This window comes from Carcharodon carcharias, chromosome 3 (genome assembly GCF_017639515.1).
Source record: "Carcharodon carcharias isolate sCarCar2 chromosome 3, sCarCar2.pri, whole genome shotgun sequence".
NCBI lineage: Eukaryota > Metazoa > Chordata > Chondrichthyes > Lamniformes > Lamnidae > Carcharodon > Carcharodon carcharias.
In genome coordinates, this window is record NC_054469.1 from 40769171 (window position 1) to 40791131 (window position 21961).

At 46.8% G+C, this 21961-nt stretch overlaps 1 protein-coding gene across 1 annotated transcript; it reads left to right on the forward strand.

Moving 5' to 3' along the window:
- The first annotated feature begins 3308 nt into the window (after positions 1-3308).
- Positions 3309-3704, forward strand: LOC121275987 (histone H2B type 1-L-like). The gene has a single exon (XM_041183930.1). It carries the CDS (start codon positions 3309-3311, stop codon positions 3702-3704), a length of 396 nt encoding a protein of 131 aa, XP_041039864.1.
- Positions 3705-21961: the final 18257 nt, after the last annotated feature.

A 21961-nucleotide genomic window follows, 5' to 3' on the forward strand; every position in this document is an offset into this window, starting at 1 on the left:
CAAGATCTTGACCCAGCGACAGTGAAGGAACGCTGGTGATATCATTCCATGTTAATGGCTCAGAGGGGAACTTGCAGGTGGTGGTGTTCCCAAGTGCCTGCTGCCCTCATCCTTCCGGGTGTAGAGGTCATGGGTTTGAAAGGTGCTGCAAAGGAGCCTTGTGAGTTGCTGCAGTGTGTCTTGTAGATAGTACACATTGTTCCTACTATGCATTGGTAATGAAAAGGCACAAACCCTGTGCACTTTTGCTTGCTACCTCACTACATGCAGATCCCACCTCTATCCTAGCCTCTGAAACATGAACAGCATTAATACCCGAGTTGGTGGTTCAGTGTGAGAGCAAGTGACGGTGTCTCTTCAACTTCACAGTCGTCTTCCTCTTCATCCTTCCTCTGCCTGGGCAGAATCTGGTTATTTGAGTATCTGAAATGAAAAAGACACAAGGGTTGGGTTGTGGTGAAGGGAGAGGGCAAAGCAAGATGCCCATGCTTACACCATCTGCAGTCTGAGTCAGAAGAGAGTTTGGGTTGAAGGAGAAAGAGGGCTTGGTATGCAGAGACCCTCATCATCAATCCCTCCAGTGCTGCCAGTAGCCATGGCCTCACCAATGCCACTTCCCATGATGGCCACATCGTCTGCCCCCGGAGGTTAAAGCGTGAGTGTGCGCTTATCCCCCTCCAGCTTGTTGCTGCAGCCTCCTGCTATGAAAGGAAGAAGGAAATCTGTCAATGAAAGCCTTGAAATATGTTTGGGTGATATTACTGTTTAATAGCTGCTCATATATATGAGCTGTGACTTGTGATTGTGAGGTTTGCAACAGTGTTAGTTTGCAGTTCAGAAGAGGAGCCCCATTGGACTCAAAAATCTGTTTCTCTCTCCATTGATGCTGTCAGACCTGCTGAGTTTTTCTAATACTTCTGTTTTTATTTTAGATTTCCAGCATCCACAGTATTTCGCTTTTATTGCAATAGTGCTAAATATGCGATGTTGAGGTAACCAAAAAAATTGAAGCAGTGAGTATTTATTAATGTAAATTATTGGTAGGAGGGTGATTGGATTTAGTGAATTGAGGCTAGGGATGCAGTTGGTAGGTTATGCCATTTGAAGATGAACTCACTCGCCTTTACAATTCATGTCAGATCTTTAAACTTCTTCCTGCACTGCATTCATGTTCTTGGAGCGATACTTGAGTTGGCCCAAGTCGAGTGGAATGACAGTGGAACAGCAATGGCAGGAGTTCCTGGGAGTAATTTGGGAGACACGGCAAAAATTCATCCCTAGGAAGAAGAAGCATACTAAAGGCAGGACGAGATAACCATGGCTGACATAGGAAGTCAGGGACAGCATAAAAGCTAAAGAGAAAGCACACAATGCGGCGAAGAGCAGTGGGAAACCAGGGGATTGGGAAGCCTACAAAGACCAACAGAGGACAACTAAGAAAGAAATAAGGAGGGAGAAGATTAAATATGAGGGTAAACTAGCCAGTAATATAAAAGAAGATTGCAAGAGTTTTTTTTAGATATATAAAGGGTTAGAGAGAGGCAAAAGTGGACATTGGGCTGCTGGAAAATGATGCTGGAGATGTAGTAGTGGGGAACAAAGAAATGGCAGAGGAACTGAATAGGTATTTTGTGTTAGTCTTCACGGTGGAAGACACGAGTGACATCCCCAAAGTTCAAGAGAGTCGGTGGGCAGAGGTGAGTATGGTGGCCATTACCAAGGAGAAGGTGCTAGGAAAATTGAAAGGTCTGAAGGTGGATAAATCACATAGACCAGTTGGATTACACCCAGAAGGAGATAGTTGAAGAGATAGTGGAGGCGTTGGTGGTGATCTTTCAGGAATCACTGGAGTCAGGGAGGGTCCCAGAGGACTGAAAAATCGCTAATGTAACCCCCCTGTTTAAGAAGGGAGTGAGGCAAAAGACGGGAAATTACAGGCCGATTAGCCTGACCTCGGTCATTGGTAAGATTTTAGAATCCATTATTAGGGATGAGATTTCAGAATACTTGGAAGTGCGGTAAAATCAGGCAAAGTCAGCATGGTTTCATCAAGGGGAGGTCATTCCTGACAAATCTGTTAGAATTCTTTGAGGAGGTAACAAGTAGGTTAGACAAAGGAGAGCCAATGGATGTTATCTACTTGGACTTCCAGAAGGCCTTTGACAAGGTGCCGCACAGGAGGCTGCTCAGTAAGATAAAAGCCCGTGGTGTTGGAGGCAAGGTACTAGCATGGATAGAGGATTGGCTATCTGGCAGGAGGCAGAGAGTGGAGATAAGGGGGTCCTTCTCAGGATAGCGGCCGGTGACCAGTGGAGTTCCGCAGGGGTCAGTGTTGGGAACACAACTTTTCACTTTATACATTAATGATCTAGATGAAGGAACTGAGGGCATCCTGGCTAAGTTTGCAGATGATACAAAGAGAGGTGGAGGGACAGATAGTATTGAGGAGGTGGGGAAGCTGCAGAAAGATTTGGACAGGTTAGGAGAATGGGCAAAGAAGTGGCAGATGGAATACAATGAGGGGAAGTGTGAGGTCATGCACTTTGTTAGGAAGAATAGAGGCATAGACTATTTTCTAAATGGGGAGAGAATTCAGAAGTCTGGCGTGCAAAGGGACTTGGGAATCCTAGTCCAGGATTCTCTTAAGGTTAACCAACAGGTTGAGTCGGTAGTTAGGAAGGCAAATGCAATGTTGGCATTTATTTCGAGAGGACTAGAATATAAAAGCAGGGATGTGCTGCTGAGGCTTTAGGGGTCAGACCACATTTAGAATATTGTGAGCAATTTTGGGCCCTGTATCTCAGGAAGGATGTGCTGGCCCTGGAGAGGGTCCAGAGGAGGTTCACGAGAATGATCCCAGGAATGAAAGGCTTAACAATGAGGATCGTTTGAGGACTCTGGGTCTATACTCGATGGAGTTTAGAAGGATGAGGGGGGATCTGATTGAAACTTACAGAATACTGAAAGTCCTGGATAGAGTGGACGTGGGGAAGATGTTTCCATTAGTAGGAGAGACTAGGACCCGAGGGCACAGCCTCAGAGTAAAGGGAAGACATTTTAGAACAGAGATGAGGAGAAACTTCTTTAACCAGAGAGTGGTGAAACTATGGAATTCATCGCCACAGAAGGCTGTGGAGGCCAGGTCATTGAGAGTATTTAAGAGCGAGATAGATAGGTTCTTGATTGGTAAGGGGATCAAAGGTTATGGGGAGAAGGTGGGAGAATGGGGTTGAGAAACCTATAAGCCATGATTGAATGGCAGAGCAGACTTGATGGGCTGAATGGCCTAATTTCTGCTCCTATGTCTTATGGTCTTATGGCCTGAGGTGACGGCTCTGGCTAAGAGTGGTGCGTCCCGCAAGGCGTCGAAGCAGTCGCTGACTAAAGTCACCAAGAGACTGCCCAAGAAGCGAGGGAAATCCCACAAGCAGAGCTATTACACTAACGTGTATAGGGTGCTGACCCAGGTCCACCCTTCCACCAGGATCTTGTCTAAAGCCAGGAGTGTTATGAATTCCTTAGCTGCCGACATTTTCGAGCACATCACCTCCAAGGCTTCGCACCTCATTTACTACAACAAGCGCCACACCATCTTGGTCTGGGAGATCCAGAGCACTGTCCACCTCATGCTGCCAGGGGAACTGGCCAAACACATCATCTCCAAAGGCCACAAAGGGGTCACCAAATACACAAACTCCGTTTAGGTCGATCATTCTAAAGATAATACCCTGGCATTGAGAGCTGCTACTGCTACCTCACGCTGCCTACTCAGCATTTGTCTGGCACCTTCCTCACACTGGATACAGGATGTATCTCCTTTCCACTTCTTGCTCTGAGCCCTTTTTGCAGCATCTGAAAACCTTGATGCATGCTCACTCCCACGTTCAGCCATTCTTTAATACGTTACAGAAAGGGTTCAAGTCACAAAGGACTCCTGCACCACTTGCTGCAGCTGAAACTTCTCTTAAAGCAGGCTGGATTTAAGTAGCACTCCACACTCAGAATATTCAGTCCCCGCTGATACATGCGGCCAATACTCAGTGTGATAGAACTGGATGCAAGCTGTGGGATGTACATCAGCAGGCATCACAAATTTACTGTACTGCCTACAACACAAAAGAAAAGGCTATTGTTAGTCACAGACCACAACCCCCACACTCATTTTTGTGGTTTATCCAATTTAACCACCGAAGCGTACAACACAACTCTGATATAAATAAAGGCAAAATACTGCGGATGCTGGAAATCTGAAACGAAAACAAAAAATGCTGAAAAAACTCAGCAGGTCTGACAGCATCTGTGGAGAGAGAGACAGAGTTAATGTTTTGAGTCTGCATGACTCTTCTTCAGATCTAAAGATGTGGTGAAATATGTACTGATTAAGCGGGGTGGAACCGATGAAGCTGGATAGAAGGCCAGTGATAGGTGGAGGCAAAGAAGAGATGGCAAAAGATGTCATAGATAAAAGGTTAAAGAGTTGTTAATTGTGGTTGTACTGGCTAAAGGAGGTGCTAATTGTGACATTAAGAAAGCACAATGTGATAATGACTGGACCACTCTCATGTCTGCCAGCATTGTTATGCCAATGGGCGGAATTTTCCATGCCTGCTGGCAAAGGGGTGTTTGGTGGCATCAGTGGACAACATGGCGAGAAGGCCAAAAATTGGTTCCACAACGTCGTAAAGCCAGTTTGCAATCGTCTTTTCTGCCCGTCAATGGATGTCGGGAACCTCATTGTAGTACATCTGTATATCATTATAAGGCCAGCTTGCCGGAATCATCGCCCTGCGCTGGATCGTCCGCCCACATCGGTTCAGCACACAGCTTGACAAGTGTGATGTGAAGAAGGCAGGATTTACCGCCAGGGCCTTGCTCGTATCGCAGACATCTGAGGAACAGAAGATGATGTAGTCTGAGCACAATGGGATCCTGGAGGAAAATCCATGGCATGCTGGGGGATTCTCATGGACATGGCTCTGTTGGAAAGCAGCTCACAGTAGTTGGAAAGTCACCGTTTAGGGTCTGCTCACAATGGATGATGCTTGAGGAGGTGGAGAAGAAGGTCCAGCTGTGTTTGGCAGAGGAAGATGTACTGGGGGGTGGGAGAGGAAGGTCGAGGGGAAAAGGTATTGGGAGGAGGGTAACAAAGGTGTTGGTGGGGGTGAGGTAGGGAGGGGGGAACAAAAGTGTCAGGGGTTAATGTTGGGGGAGGGACTACGGGGGGAGAAGGTGGGGATAATACATGAGAAAACAGCAACTGAGGAGGTAGGAGTAAGGGTGGGGGATGGAAGGTGTAAGGGAAGGAGATCGGAGGGGGGAAAGAGTGTGGGGAGGGGAGGGAGTCTAGGGAGGGGAAGGAGGCCAGGTGGGGGGGAGGAAGGTGTGTGGAGAGGGGAGGAGTAAGGGCAGAGAAACAAGTTGAGAAGGGGGAAAGAGTAAAGTGGAGGAAGAAGTAAGAGGTTCCAAGGAGTTCCAAGGGGGAAGGAGTCTGGTGGGGGGGCCGAAGGAGTTCCAGTAGGAAGGAGACATGAGGGGGGAAGGAGTTCCAAGGGATGAAGGAGACGGCAGGAGGGAAGGAGTTCCAATGGGGAAGGAGACCCAAGGTGGGGATGTCCAGGTGAACGTGCAAGAGGAGGGCTCTGATGAGTCCATGACTACCTCCTGGGAAGCGAACTGAGGGTGGGTGTGGAACGAGGGGATGGTGAGAATGGCCACCAAGGGTAGATTGAGGTAGTAGGGTGGGAGGGTGACGGTTTGACAATGTTGGTAGAAGGGAGGGTGGGAACCCGGAGATAGACACAAACCCTTTGGGTAGGGAGGAGGAGGTCGGGAAGGTTAATGTGGATGGGGGTGGGACTTTTGGGAAGAAAGGGAATGTGCACGTTCACCTGGATATCTCTGAAGGAAAAGGGTTATGGCTCGTAGGTCACAGACAGGAGGTGGATAGTGATGCCAGGGGGTTCGACAGTGATGGGAGAAAGGAAATGGATGACTGGGGGAGGGAAAAGGACAGGGGTGCAAAAGAAAAACTGTAATACTGCCATGCTGTCTAAATCAAAAGCGAAACAAGAATCATGGTGGGCGAGATAGGGTGCTGTATGGGAGTGTGATCATTGGGTGGGCGGAGATGCAGGTCAACTGAAAGCGAATCCCAGGAAGCAGCATTGAAAATGCTCAGGACAGTGAGATGAGTGTAGTACGGAAGGGATCCACGCGTGTATGAGAGCGCTTGCACAAGGCTCTAAAAGGCCCTGCCGCACACAATGTGTCCCTCCAGAATCACTCGTCGGCCAGCTGCTTTCAGCTGAACTGCTTTGTGGTGGGGGGAGGGGGGTGGTGGTGGTGGGGGGTAGGTGGGTGGGGTGGGGGTGGGAATGCAGTGAGAGGACTCTCAAAGCCTGTCAATCAAGCTGAAATGCTCTATTACAAATTATTCAGTGAAAGTGAATATATTTCCAGATAGTACAGGGATAAAATGCAACCAACAGTGATCAGAATTTCTTAACTTTTGAACGCCTCAGATTTCTAGGTGCTGCCCTGACATCTGCAGCAGGGGTGGAGACAACCTGTGCAATGTTTGGCCCTGTTGCCTCTGATATCTTTGGTGTAGGTCCACTGGAACGCCTAGGCCTTGGGGGTCCCGGCTTGCTTTGTCTGTCCACCTTTGGGCCAGCTGCTCCCTCTACGGTGACAGGCTCAAAACAAAGGTGATTTGGAGGAGGCGGACAGCCTCTGAGATTCCTGAGTGAATGACCCAGGGCTGTCCAGCTGACATTCCTCCTCCCTTCGGGTGCCCGAGGGCCCTGGGCTGACTGCTTGAGGGAAGGAGCACCTGGGGGGTTTAGCAAGGTACCCCATTTTCTTCTTGCGCCATCACTGCAGGAACTCACGAACAGCTACCACGAGTGCAGGTCTACACACATCTACGTGTTCTGCTGGATCAGGGTCTCCATTGCACCCACCACCCTCATTATGGAGACCTCCATACGCACACATGTAGGCACCACTTCATCAGGGAGGAGGCAGACGCACTCCTCTAGATCGCATGCAACTCTTTTGAGGGCTTTCAACAGCTCTGCATGATGTTCCCCCGCCTTCTGCTGACTCTGCAGGATGAGTTGGAAGGCCAAATCCAGAGGCTCGACATCTAACTCGGACCTCACAGATGCCCCTTCCTCAGCAGTCCTTCGAGTGCCAGGGAGCTCGGCTGAACCTGCCTCCTCTTGATGCAGACATGTGTCTTTGTGTTAACCATCAGATTATGAACTCGTACCTGCTCTAGATCTAGGACCCACCGCGGTGTGTGTCTCTGCGCTGGTGAAGGGTGTGGGTAAGCGCTGTGATGGGTCTTCCAGGCTGCTTATTTCCACCTCTTCAGTGAAGGATGTGTCCTCTTGGCTGGTGGTAAGGATGCAGATGGAATTGTGGGATTGGCTGGCTGAGAGTGTTGGTCTCTTGGCAGAGCTCCCAGCGAATCAAAGTAGAGATAATTAGTGCATGGCAGCAGAGTCAAAAACAGGAGGGAGAGCACTCACAGTTGGGTTGAGAGAGGGATGTGGTGCAGAATCCTCTTGTGGGTGTTCGCTGCCAAACTCACCATTGCCACAGGCATGCTCCACATTCTCACCAGTCAGCACACTCCTCAAAGTGAGTAAAAGGCTTAATGTGGGCCACTCCACCCCCAGTCTGGGACCTCCTCTTGCTGATGTGTGCAGGCTTCTCCTGCATGGAAATAGATGGCGGGAGTGTGAGCAGGACACATGGCACTCTATGGAATGTGTGGTGAGCGGAGCCATGGACGGGATGAGGACATGAGTTTAAGAGGGCAGGAGCCTGATGGAGATGTGAGGGTGTGTGTGAGAGTTAGTGGTGTTGCCCCTTGAGATGTGAGATCCCTGTGGACTTGTGATGGTTTGTGATTGTGTGAGTGGAGAGTGATGAGAAGACTGAGTTACCCTGGTGAAACAGATGAGATCATTTATCCTCTTGTGGCACTGGGTGGCTGTCCTCTTTTGCAGGGCATTGGTGCTGACCATTGCTGCCTTCACCTCCCCAGCCAGATTGCTGATGCTGCTGCCTGTCCTGCGGCCAGAACAGGGGTAGAGGACATACCGGCGGGCCTCCACTGTGCCCGAAATGCACTTGAGGGATGCTTCATTAAACCAGGGGGCTGCACACTTCTTGCCTTGTTGGACCACGTTTTCTGTGCAGCAGTCGTGGGCTGGAAGCGCTGAGAGACGTGCACTTGGCTGCACTTTAAATATGGTGCCTGGCGTGATGAAGCGGTGAGGTGATGGCATGGTGGGTGAATGAGAGGCTGCCCGCCATCGATGCGGCGTGTTTCCCAGGAATGCATAATTAATGAGGCGGGATTGGGACGAAACAGCTTGAGAAGCCGCCATTGCAGCCGGTGGGTAGAACATCATTTCTCTCACCTGTTATCCCACATGCAAATCTGGGACGATTCCAACCAATGTCTCAGAGATGGTCTACCTGGAAAGGTGCAATTCATCACAGTTACTGTAGATAAAATTCGGTTATCCTTTATTTTCCAATCTTTCCAACACATGCAAACACACACATATGATCATATTCATGGATCTTTACTGGGTAACAAAAGAGTTAGCTACAAAGACCACAGCTAGATAGCCAAAGAACCAGCAACATTTGTACAGGCACCAGAGTGAGACCTCAAAATTAGATGACATCAGTCTGCATGCATGCACCCCAATTTATCTGAAAGCAGAGATGTATCTTGCCAAAGCTATCTCTTTTAGGGGAACTGAAGGGAACAATCATTCTATGTGCCTTCACAAAGAAAGCCTTGCTTTGGATGGCAGATTGATTATAAACCAGTGCAATCGTGTATTTTCATTGGGAGAAGGGTCTTTGACCTCCAAGTGTTATCTTTCTCAGAATACCATAGTTGAAAAGATCTTGGAGCAAACCACCGACAAAGAAATCAAGGAATCAATTGCTTCACCTACCACTGCAGCATTCTGGAATGAAATGCATAGATTTGTAGCAGACTGCAATGGAAGTGAGCTAAGTTAAAACATTTGTTGCTTCAAGCACATCATTGCTGAGTTATAATGTGGGAGCTCACTCATGTACATTGCAATTTGATGCTTTCTTTATAAAGATAAATGAACAATAAATGTTAGCAAAACTTCAACTTTTACAAAGTTATGCATATTCTATGGAGTTTACATCTTGCTGTAAATTCTTTTTTGTAGTTTGCTCCAAGATCTTCTCAACTATGGTATTCTGAGAAAGATAACACTTGAGGTCAAAGACCCTTCTCCCAATGAAAATACACGATTGCACTGGTTTATAATCAATCTGCCATCCAAAGCAAGGCTTTCTTTCTGAAGGCACATAGAATGATTGTTCCCTTCAGTTCCCCTAAAAGAGATAGCTTTGGCAAGATACATCTCTGCTTTCAGATAAATTGGGGTGCATGCATGCAGACTGATGTCATCTAATTTTGAGGTCTCACTCTGGTGCCTGTACAAATGTTGCTTAGTCAGCGATTCAAAAGCCAAGAATGAGCAGACGCTTTATCAAAATGGATCAGAATTGAGAGTAGTCCAGGTAATCTGCACAAATTACTTACAGCGCAGCTACACAAAATAGGCACTTTTCTGAAACTGAAATACTGGGAATTAACTTTCTCTCAGTATCAGAAAAAATTAACCTCTCCATTCTGCAGTTAACCTGCAATGGGAGCTTATTAAAAGTAGGAAATGAAGCATTATATGAACTTCAGGCACTGCACTGGTGCAATGCAGAATAGCTGTGCTGAGAAAGTATAGTCAGTATGACATCAAAACCTGACAGAGTTTAATGTGTTCTCATTACATTAGAAGCCAGCTTAGTTTAAAGAAGGTATTTAATTGTCAAGTTCATTATTGATCAATGGATAATCACTGTTAGATTACAACAACAACTTACATCTATATAGCATCTTTAATGTAGAAAGTGTTCAAAAATGCTTCACAGAAATGCAAAGTTGACATTGGGCTCATAGGAGGTGTGAACAGAAGCTTGGCCAGAAAGGTAAGCTTTAAGGAGGGTCTTAAAGGCGGAGAGAGAGCCAGAGAGGTTTATGGGGGGAGTTCCGGAGCTTAGTGGCAAGACAGCTGAAGAAACTGGGAACCAAAATAAAAATAAAGTGCTGGAAAAACTCAGCAGGTATGGCAGCATTTGTGGAGAGTGAAACAGAGTTAAAGGAGAAATTTTCCAGCACCCCCCCCACCCACCTCCTCCACCCCCCACCCCCCTCCCTACTCCCCTTGTGGCAGGTTACCCCGCAGTGGGGTCAGCGAGGCATTGAAATCCCTGTGCACTTGCCGGGACAGGAAGATCCCACTGGCATAAGGGGCTGGAAAATTCTGGCCAAAGCTTTGCGTCCATATGACTATTCTTCAATACCTCAATGAATTACCAAGAGAAGCTGTATTGTCAGAGATGACATTTTTTGGATAAGTTAAGTCAAATCCTATCTGCCTGTTCAGGTGGATGTAAAAAATTCCTTGACACACCCTGAAGAAGGAAAGACAATTCTTCCAGTATCCTGGCCAGCATTAATCCTGGAAACTGTCTGCTTGGTTATCTCCTTCTATTTGTGGAACAACAATAACAACTTGTATTTATTTAGCACCTTTAACATAATACAATGCCCTAGAACAGTTCACAGATGTGTTACCGAACACAATTTGACATCGAGCCACAAAAGGGTATATTAGGGCAGACAGACAAAGACTTGGTCAAATTGGTGTTTTTTTTTAGAGGGCATCTTAAAGGAGGAAAGGGAAATATGGAGACAGAGAAATTGAGGGAGACAATGCCAGACCTTAGGGCTGAAGCCACGGCCACTGATTGTGTAAACCGTCCATGGCAATAAAGTATAAAAAGCAGAGTTCTGAAGAGGATGCGAGAACAGATGCACCTGTGGGGAAATGTGCACGCATTGTTAAAGATGTGAAGGCTTTAGAGAAGGTGCAGAAAAGATGTATAAAAATGGTTCCAGGGATAAGGGTCTTCAGATTTGTGGATAGATTAGAGAAGCTGAGGCTGCTTTCCTTAGACAAAAGAAAGTTGAAAGGAGATTCTCTGAATGTTCAAAACTTTGAGGGGTCCAGACAGAGTTGATAGAGAGAAACTTTTCTCATTTGGCAGAAGTGTTGAAATCAGAGGACACCAATTTAAGGTGATTGGCAAAGCAAGCAATGGCGACATGGAGAAGAATTCTTAGTGAGCGGTTAGACTCTTAACGGCACTGTCTGAGAGGCTCATGCATCATAACTATCAAAAGGGAATTAGACAAGCAACTGAAAGGAAAAAAATTGCAGAGCTATGGGGAAAGAGTGGGGAAGCAGGACTAACTAAATTACTCTTACAGAGAGCCAGCATAGACACAAAGGATCAAATGCCCTCCTTCTGTGCTGCTTTCTATGGCTCTATGATTCTAATATCGTGATCCTCCCCATTTAACCACTTCACAGAATCACAGTGCAGAAGAGGCCCTTCAGCCCATCGAGTCTGCACCGACACGTGAGAAACACCTGACCATACCTACCTAATCCCATTTACCAGCACTTAGCTCATAGTCTTGAATGTTATGACATGCCAAGTGCTCATCCAGGTACTTTTTAAAGGATGTGAGGCAACCCACCTCCACCACCCTCCCAGGCAGTCCATTCCAGATAGTCACCACCCCTCTGGGTGAAAAGGTTTTTCCTCACATTACCTCTAAACCTCCTGCCCCTCACCATGAGCTTATGCCCCCTTGTGACTGACCCTTCAACTAAGGGGAACAGCTGGTCCCTATCCACCCTGTCCATGCCCCTCATAATCTTGTACACCTCAATCAGGTCGCCCCTCAGTCTTCTCTGCTCCAACGAAAACAACCCAAGTCTATCCAAACTCTCTTCATAACTTAAGTGTTTCATCCCAGGCAACATTCTGGTGAATCTCCTCTGCAACCACTCCAGTGCAATCACATCCTTCCTATAATGTAGCAACCGGAACTGCACACAGTACTCCAGCTGTGACCTCACTAATGTTCTGTTCAACTCCAACATGACCTCCCTACTTTTGTATTCTATGCCTCGATTGATAAAGGCAAGTGTCCCACATGCACTTTCACCACCTCACTAACATGCCCCTCTGCCTTCAGAGATCTATGGACACACACGCCAAGGTCCCTTTGCTCCTCAGAACTTCCTAGTGTCTGATTGGACTGTAAGTTATAGTGGGTTGAATAATGCTGGGGGGATCACGGTGCACAAATGGCTCCCCCACACAGAAGCAAAGTCAGTGTGGATTGTGTGCTACAGGCGGGCTTAACAAGGGCGGAGCGGGACTTCCGTCGCTCTCTGGGCAGAAGCACAATTGGCTGGCAGCTCCATCAGTGCTGGCAGCACCAAGAGCCAATTAGAGGGTGCTTTCGGGTTTGCAAGAGCTGGAGGAAGAAGGCCCATGGATCCCTGAAGACGGGTAAGTCCGTGGCCTTGGACAGGGAGGCTTTGGGGAAGTCTGGGAGGGGGGTGTTGCTGGGGTGCTGGGGAACAGCTGCTTCCTATCCACCCTGTCCATGCCCCTCATAATCTTGTACACCTCGATCAGGTCGCCCCTCAGTCTTCTGCGGACGGATAGGAGGAAAGAGGTGGTTCCTTCATAGACGGGCAGTAGCTTGGTCTGCAAAGGGCAGCTCCCGAAGATAGAAACCTCTTTCTTTCCCTCCCTTTGAAGAGAGGATGTAAAAAAATTTGGGCTGCTCACTCCCACCCGTTTTATGTTCTTTTCTAGCGTGACAAGTCCTAATGAATTTGATTCACCATAAACACCAGAGTTGATTCATGGCCTTTGCTGAATTAGCAAATCTGCAAAGCAACTGGTGGCAGAAGCACTGCAATCCAGGTCTTGGGAGAACTGGGCTTCTGCCCTGATCTTATACTTCAGAAAACCGATTGGTGAAGGATAGAACTGAAGTCAATCTTTACACACATCTATAAACATTTATTTACAGACTTGCACATTACAAGCATACACCTCCTAACCCAACAACCACAGTTTCAGCCACCCGCCCATTTTATTGTGTGGCAGCTTATTATCAGGGTCAACTGGCTTGATAACAAGCCTAATTGACCCTTGATTACCCATTTAAATATTGTGGGTGGGCTGCTGATTTTGTTGCCCGCGCACACCCCATATTATGGGATGGGCCTTGGGGTCGGTTGGGAAGGTGGTGGGGTAGGCACCCACCCTAATTTATGTGCCCGCCCCACCCCCTTGCCGAAAACACGCCAGGGTGGGGGCATGTAAAATGCAGCCCAGCAGCAAATAATGTTGTCTCCTTGGCTTAGTGGGTAAACGAAGCGCTGGATTTTCCCTGCCCCCACCAGGAGTATTTTCAGTCAAATCGGCAGCACGCCCACCATATTTAAATAAACAACCAAGAGTCAGTTGAGCCTGTTAACAAGCCAATTGACCCCGTTAATACGCTGCCCTAATGCCATGACGTGGTTGGCATGGGCAGTCAGGCAGGAGTAGGTGGGCTGTTTCTTTGAAAAACCTTTTTAAAATAACAGGAAGGAAGGGGGACTACTAACTTCAGGGGGTGGCCTTTGTGCATTGGGGTGGCAGCCCCTGTAGGGTAGTACCCTCTTTTCTTCCTACAGTCCTACTCTGTAAAACGCACTACCCCCACCACCACCCGCACCACCCTCCCCACCAACACCCACCCCCCCCACCCCCACCCCCCCCACCCCTGCCACCAGCCCCCTCCCTAAACAGCCTAAATCCTCCCTGACCAAGAGCCCTGACTTGCCTCACTTCAGGATCCATTGGACTTTCTTCTTTGGCCTGCTTGCCGTGCTGGCAGCACCCACAATTGCTCTTGGCACTGCCGGGACTGCTGCAGCTGACGGCTAATCGGATTGGCCGGGAGCTCCCGAGGCTGAGACTTCCTCCCCAGTGTAAGTCCCACTGACAGCTTATGTAGCCCGTAGGATGGGCTGGGGCAGAGTGAGTCGGCTCGGAGGCAAGGTGTGGGGGTGGGTGCCACACCCCCCTACACCCCACCCCCCCAAACCCACCCCGGAATATGCTGCCCTACATTCCAAGATAAGCCAAAAAGTAACCTGAAGAGCAAAAGCAATTAAAATGGCCATTGGGAAAATTTTAGCACCAAAATTGACGACAATAGGGATTTTACCACAAAGACATTCTATATAGTGGGTGGGATCAGATTGTCTTGGCCATTTTCTCTGACTTTGAAGGCGAAGGGAAGTTGGATTTTTCAGTATAGGAAGTCCCCAGATCTGAACCTGACCCTCTATATCACTCGAAAAATTCAACAGGTCTGACAGCATCTGTGGAGAGGAATATAGCTGACGTTTTGAATCCATATGACTCTTCAGCAGAACTAAGGAAATAGAAAAATGAGGTGAAATGTAAGCTGGTAGGGGGGGGTGGGACAGGTGGAGCTGGATAGGGGTCCAGTGATAGGTAGAGGCAAAGAAGAGATTGCTATAGATGTCAGAGACAAAAGGACAAAGAGGTGTTGGTGGTGATATTATCTAAGAAATGTGCCAATGGGGACATTAAGGGTAGCAAGCAGGGCAAGCTAGTGGCAGATGGCCTATTTGGGGTGGAGTGGGGGGAAGGGATTGAAATGGGCTAAAAGATGGAGATCAGATATTGTTTTATCTCCACCTTTTAGCCCATTTCAATCCCTTCCCCCCACCCCACCCCCATCTGCCACTAGCTTGTCCTGCTTGCTACCCTTAATGTCTCCCTTAGCACATTCCTTAGATAATATCACCACCGTCAACACTCCTTTGTCCTTTTGTCTATGACATCTTTGGCAATCTCTGCTTTGCCTCTATCTATCACTGGCCCCCTATCCAGCTCTACCTGTCCCACTCCCCTCTACCAGCTTATATTTCACCTCATTTCCCAATTTCCTTAGTTCTGATGAAGAGTTATACGGACTCGAAAAGTCAACTGTATTCCTCTCCGCAGATGCTGTCAGACCTGCTGGGTTTTTCCAGGTATTTTTGTTTTTGTTTCAGATTTCCAGCATCTGCAGTATTTTGCTTTTACCTCTATATCACTGGCCTTATACAGGTGGACGAAAGCTGTGCCGATTACAAGGCTAAGTAGGAAATTTCCATTCAGTTTGGAGTTATAGCAAGTCCAGTAGAATGGCTGAGGGAAATCAACGTCTGTCTGCAAAGTGTGGTCTTCATACAGATGTTGGTTCGTTACGAACACAAGGATTCAATTTCATGCTCAACTTAAACGTACTTGCGGCAATTAACTTGACCTCAAAGGGACTAAATGTTCCTGACTGGGAGCAACTCAAACGTTTATTGAGTCCTTCAGCTCACAAAATTGGCACAATCACAACAGAAAGTAATTTTGTGAACACTGTTCAAGGATTAGACAAATTATTTTACATTTATTGTCCCATTGCAGAACTTTAGTTTTTGTCATATTGAAGCTTTCAGATGCTTGGCAGGCAGCATTCAAGTGTCATTATGGTACATTATTTACCCATTTTGAATAATCTAAAGTGATTTCTGTCTGTGCTTCTACTTAAATTGCTTTAACTTTTAAAAGGATGATGAGCCACATCGATTACATACAGAGCCAGGGCTCTGTTAGATTGTCATTACCTCAACATGTTTTAACAACATTTACACAATGGCCTGATCTGTGTCGAGAAACTGACTTCTAAGTAAACAGACAGAGCCTGTGATTGAAAGTTTATATTTGGCATTGGAGAACATGTGACATAATGATGCTTTATAACAACTGTTAAAGCTGCTTGTACTCAGAAAAAAATTATTCCATTTAAGGTGTTTGCACTGTACTTATTTTCATAATTCAGATTGGAGTTACCCAAGTGTCTGGTAAAATGGCTTAGGGCAATCAACCTCTATCTGCAAAGTATAGCCTTCATACAAATGCACAAATGGAGTGCAGCTGAATAACTGAGTGAAGACTTGGGCCAGAATTTTCCCGTCGGCGAGTTGGGACCAGGGCCCACTCACTGACACGAAAATGACGCAGGATAATGTGGGGAGGTACCCCTGATGTCATCCCGGCCCATTTAAATATTCAGGAAGGCGGGTGGACAGTGAAATCAGCTGTCCGCCTGCCGACCTGTCAACATTGACAGGATCATTAAGCCAAATAAAGGCCCTGCCCATCCAATCTTAAGGCTGGCGGGCAGGCCAGGAGCCCCAGCGGGCTTCTGATAATACATGATACCTCATCCACTGGTGGGATGAGGTTTCATGGCTCTTTTAAAAAACTTTAATAAACTTTATGTGATATTTATTAAGATGTCCCATCTCGTCTGACATTGTCACATGAGGGGGACATGTTAAGAATTTTTTTATTTTTCTATTTTTTAAGTTTATAAAACTTTCAGCACTCTCCCTGAGACAGCACCTAGTCTCAGGGAGCTGTGTGCTCTTTCGTGCGCATGCGTGAAAGAGCGCACTCTGACAGTTGGGGAATCCCTCCTCCTCCACCCACACAGGAAGGACATAGCACTTCCCATCGGGCGGCCCGCTGGGTGGGCCTTAATTGGCCCGCCCACTCAAAATGGCGGCGGGGCCTGTTTAGGCGGCGGTGATCGGCTGCCCACCCACTGCCGAACCAGTGGGGCCCGCCCGCCCATCAAGGGCAAAATTCTGCCCTTGGAGTTTGGTGAGAGGGGGTGTTGGGGAAAGGAGGTGTTTGCTTCCTCTCTATCTTTCTCACCCCATAGAAATTGGTTCTTGCTTTACTAAAGGGAAGGTAGCTTTCTGTTTGGTGAGTATCTGGTAAGTGTTTAAGTTCTATTCTTTCCCTAAGGCTTAAAAATAGTACACAATTTGGTTGTAAAGTTAAACAAATATATAAGAAAGCAACATAAATAAGTGATTAATATATTTAAGTAATTATAATGATGGCAGGACAGGTGATGTGTCAAGGCTGCAGCATGTGGAAGCTCCTGGATAACAATGTGATCCAAGGCAAACACATCTGCAGTAAATGTGGCTTGAGGAACTTCGGCCCAGAGTCACTGAGCTGGAGGCTGAGCTGCAGACTCTGCGACACATCAGGGAGGGGGACAGTTATGGATGCTTCATACCAGGAGGCAGTCACACCACTTCTTCTGATTTCGTCAGTGGCCAGGGGTGGGAGTGTGTGACTGCGAGTGAGGCAGGTAAGGGGACCCAAAGGGCAGGAGTGCAGGAGCATGAGCCTCTGCAATTGTCCAGTAGGTTTCAGGTTTTTCTGCTTGTTTGCATGAGAGTGGGGGCTGGAGGGTGGATGAGCAAGCTGACGATGGCATCGTAGTACAGGAAGCCATCTAAGTGGGGGGAGCTAAAAAGAAGGTAGTGGTAGTAGGGGACAGTATAGTGAGAGGGATTGACACTGTTCTCTGCTCAGGGCTGGAGTGGAACTTTCAGTGGGAGGGAGGATCCAGTGGTCATTCTCCATGTAGGTACCAATGACATGGGCAGGCTGAGGAAGGAGGTTCTGCATAGTGAGTATGTTGAGCAAGGCACCAAATTAGGAAGCAGAATTTCGAATGTAAAAATTTCTGGATTATTATCTGAGCCACATGCAAATTGGCATAGGACTAATAAGAACAGAGAAATGAATGTGTGGCTCAAAGATAGGTGTGGGAGAAGTGGGTGACAGTTTGTGGGTCACTGGCACCGGCACTGGGGGAAGTGGGATCTATACTATTGGGATGGTCTACACCTGAACAGTGCTGGGGCTAGTGTCTTTGTGAGCTGCCTAACTAGGAAAACAGGAAATGTTTTAAACTGAAATAGTGGGGGCAAGGGATCAAATTTGGGAAGATATGGTAAACCAAAGTGTAGAAACAAGGCAGGAGAGACAGGAATTAATTTGAGAAATGATAAACAGGCTGTGACAGGAAGGGACAAGGAGTACAAATCTAAGAGTAAATTAGCAGATAAGGCTAGACCCTACAAAAATAATAAAAGTACAAAACTAAAGGCTCTGTATTTAAAAGCAGGTAGCATTTGAAACAAAACAGATGAACTTATAGCGCAAATAGAAATCAATAAGTACAGTCTGATAGCCATTACAGGGACATGACTACAGGATGACATGATTGGGACCTGAATATGAAGGGTATGTGACATTTAGGAAGGACAGGAAGTTAGGAAAAGCTGGAGGGGTAGCTCTGCTAATTAATGACAGTATTAGGACAGTCAAGAGGGATGACCTAAGTTCAGGAAACCAGGATGTAGAAGCGGTTTGGGTTGAGATGAGGAATGGTAATGGGAGCTTGCCAGAAAGGTACAGTAATAAACTTGGGGGTTTTAATCTACATATAGACTGGAAAAAATCAGATAGGCAAAGGTAGCATAGATGAGGAGTTCACAGAATGTTTTCAGGATAGTTTCTTAGAACAGCACATTCTGGAACCAACCGGAGAACAGGCTATACTATACCTGGTATTGAGAAATGAGATAGGATTCATTGAGGACCTCCTAGTGAAGGCACCCTGAGGTAGCAGCGATCATAACATGATTGAATTTTAGATTCATTTTGAGGGAGAAACGAGTGCATCCAAAACTAGTATTTTAAACTTAAATAAGGGCAAATATCAGGGCTTGAAAGCATAACTAGTTAAAGTGAACTGGCAAATGTCTATAGAAGTTCAGTGGCAGACATTAAAAGGGATATTTCAGAATACAATGAATATATACATTCGAAAGAAAAAGAAAAGTTCCAATGGGAGGGCTCACTATCCACGGTTAACGATTGAAGAAAAAGCATATAATTACACAAAGACGAGTGGCAGGTCAGAAGATTCGAAAGAACAGCAAAGAATGACAAAGAATAATAATGAAAGAAAATTAAGAGTATGAGAGAAAGGCAGCTAAGAATGTAAAAATGGATAGTAAGAGTTTCTATAGATATTTAAATATAAAATGAGTTAACAAAGTGAGCGTTGGTGCTATAGAGAGTGTGACAGGGGAATTGATAACGGAAAGTATGAAGATGGCAGATGAATTAAATAGGTATTTTGCTTGATTCTTCTTTATAGAGGACACAAGTAAGATCCCGGAAATAGTTGTAAGTCAGGAAATGGAAGGGATGGAGGAACTCAGGAAAATTACAATCGCAAAGGATGTGGTATTGAGCAAATTGTGGGGCTGCAGAATGACAAACCCCCAGGGGGAAGCAATGGTGATGGCGATGGTAATGGCATTGTTGCTGAACTAGTAATCCAGAGGCCCAGAGTAATGCTCTGGGGAGCTGGGTTCGAATCTTAACACAGCAGATGGTGGAATTTGAATTCAATAAAAATTTGGAATTAAAAGTTTATTGATGACCATGAAACCATTGTCGATTGTTGTAAGAACCAATCTGGTTCACTAATGTCCTCTAGGGAAGGAAATATGCTGTCCTTAACTTGTCTGGCCAACGTGTAACTCCAAACACAAAGTGGTTGACTGAAATGGCCTAGTAAGCCACTCAGTAGTGTCAAACCGCTACAAAGTCACAAAAAAGGAATGAAACCAGTAGGACCACCCGGCATCAACCTAGGTACCGGAAACGACTACGGCAAACTCAGCCCTATTAACTAACATCTGGGAACTATTGTCAAAATTTGGAGAGCTGTCTCACAGACTAGTCAAGCAACAGCCTGACATAGTCATCCTCACAGAATCATACCTTAATGATAATGTCCCAGACGTCACCATCACCATCACTGGGTATGTCCTGTCCCACCAGCAGGTCAGGCCCAGCAGAGGTGGTGGCACAGTGGTATACAGTCAGGAGTGTCTTGCCCTGAGAGTCCTCAACATCAACTCCGGAGGCCATGAAGCCTCATGGCATCAAGTCAAAAATGGCCAAGGAGAACTCCTGCTGATTACCATGTACCGCCCTCCCTCAGCTGATGAATCAGTGTTCCTCCATGTTGAACATCACTTGGAGGAAGCATTGCGGGTGACAAGGGTGCGCATATACTCTGGGTGGGTATTTCAATGTCCATCACCAGGAGTAGCTTGGTAGCGCCACTACTGACCAAACTGGCTGAGTACTAAAGAACATAGCTGCTAAACTGGGTCTGCAGCAGGTGGTGAGGGAACCAACAAGAAGGAAAAACATACTTGACCTGATCCTTACCAACCTGCCTGCTGCAGATGCATCTGTCCATGACAGTATCGGTAGGAGTGACCACCACACAGTCTTTGTGGAGATGAAGTCCCGCCTTCACATTGAGGATATCCTGCATCTTGTTGTGTGGCACTACCGCTGTGCTAAGTGGGATGGATTTCAAACTGATCTAGGACCTCAATATTGAGCAAACATGAGGCACTGTGGGCCATCAGCAGCAGCAATATTGTACTTGGACACAATCTGTAACTTCAGGGCCTGGCATATCCACCATACTACCATTACCATTAAGCAAGGGGATCAACGCTGGTTCAATGAAGAGTGCAGAAGGGCATGCCAGCAGCAGCACCAGATATACCTAAAAATGAGTGTCAATCTGGTGAAGCTACAACACAGGACTACTTGCATGCCAAACAGCAAAAGCAGCTAGTGATAGACAGAGCTAAGTAATCCAACAAATAGTGGATCAGATCTAAGCTCCGCAGTCCTGTCACATCCAGTCGTGAATGATGGTGGACAATTAAACAACTCACTGGAGGCGGAGGCTTCACAAATATCCCAATCCTCAATGATGGGGGAGACCAGCACATCAGTGCAAAAGATAAGGCTGAAGCATTTGCTATAATCGTCAGCCAGAGTGCTGAGTGGATGATCCATCTCCGCCTCCTTCAGAGGTCCCCAGCATCAAAGATGCCAGTCTTCAGCCAATTAAATTCACACCAGAATCACAGAATCACACAGTGCAGAAGAGGCCCATCAGCCCATCGAGTCTCCACCAACACGTGAGAAACACCTGACCTACCTACCTAATCCCATTTACCAGCACTTGGCCCAAAGCCTTGAATGTCATGATGTGCCAATTGCTCATCCAGGTATTTTTTAAAGGGTGTGAGGCAACCCGCCTTCCCAGGCAAATGCATTCCAGACCGTCACCACCCTCTGGGTAAAAAAGTTTTTCCTCACATACCCCTAAACCTCTTGCCCCTCACCTTGAACTTGTAGCCCCTCGTGACTGACCCTTCAACTAAGGGGAACAGCTGCTCCCTACCCACCCTGTCCATGCCCCTCATAATCTTGTACAATTCTATCAGATCACCCCCTTAGTCTTCTCTGCTCCAACGAAAACAATCCAAGTCTATCCAACCTCTCTTCATAAATTAAATGTTTCATCCCAGGCAACATCCTGGTAAATCTCCTCTGCACCCCCTCCAGTGCAATCACATCCTTCCTATAATGTGGCGACCAGAACTGCACACAGTACTCCAGCTGTGGCCTCACCAAGGTTCTATACATCTCCAACATGACCGCACTACATTTGTAATCTATGCTTCGATTGATAAAGGCAAGTGTCCCATATGCAGTTTTCACCACCCCACTATCATGCCCCTCCGCCTTCAGAGATCTATGGACACACACGCCAAGGTCCCTTTGTTCCTCAGAATTTCCTGGTGTCATGCCATTCATCGAATACTTCCTTGTCAAATTACTCCTCCCAAAGTGTATCACCTCACACCTTTCAGGGTTAAATTCCATCTGCCACTTATCTGCCCATTTGACCAGCCCGTTTATATCTTCCTGTAGCCCAAGACACTCAACCTCACTGTTAACCACCCAGCCAATCTTTGTGTCATCCGCAAATTTACTAATCCTACCCCCCACATAGTCATCTATGTTGTTTATATCAATGACAAATAATAGGGGACCCAGCATAGATCCCTGTGGTACGCCAGTTGGCACTAGCTTCCAGACACTAAAGCATCCTTCTGTCATCACCCTCTGTTTCCTA

Bases quoted from the DNA above. Each gene is read 5' to 3' on its own strand.
- LOC121275987 (XM_041183930.1), top strand. From the start codon at position 3,309: ATGGTCTTATGGCCTGAGGTGACGGCTCTGGCTAAGAGTGGTGCGTCC.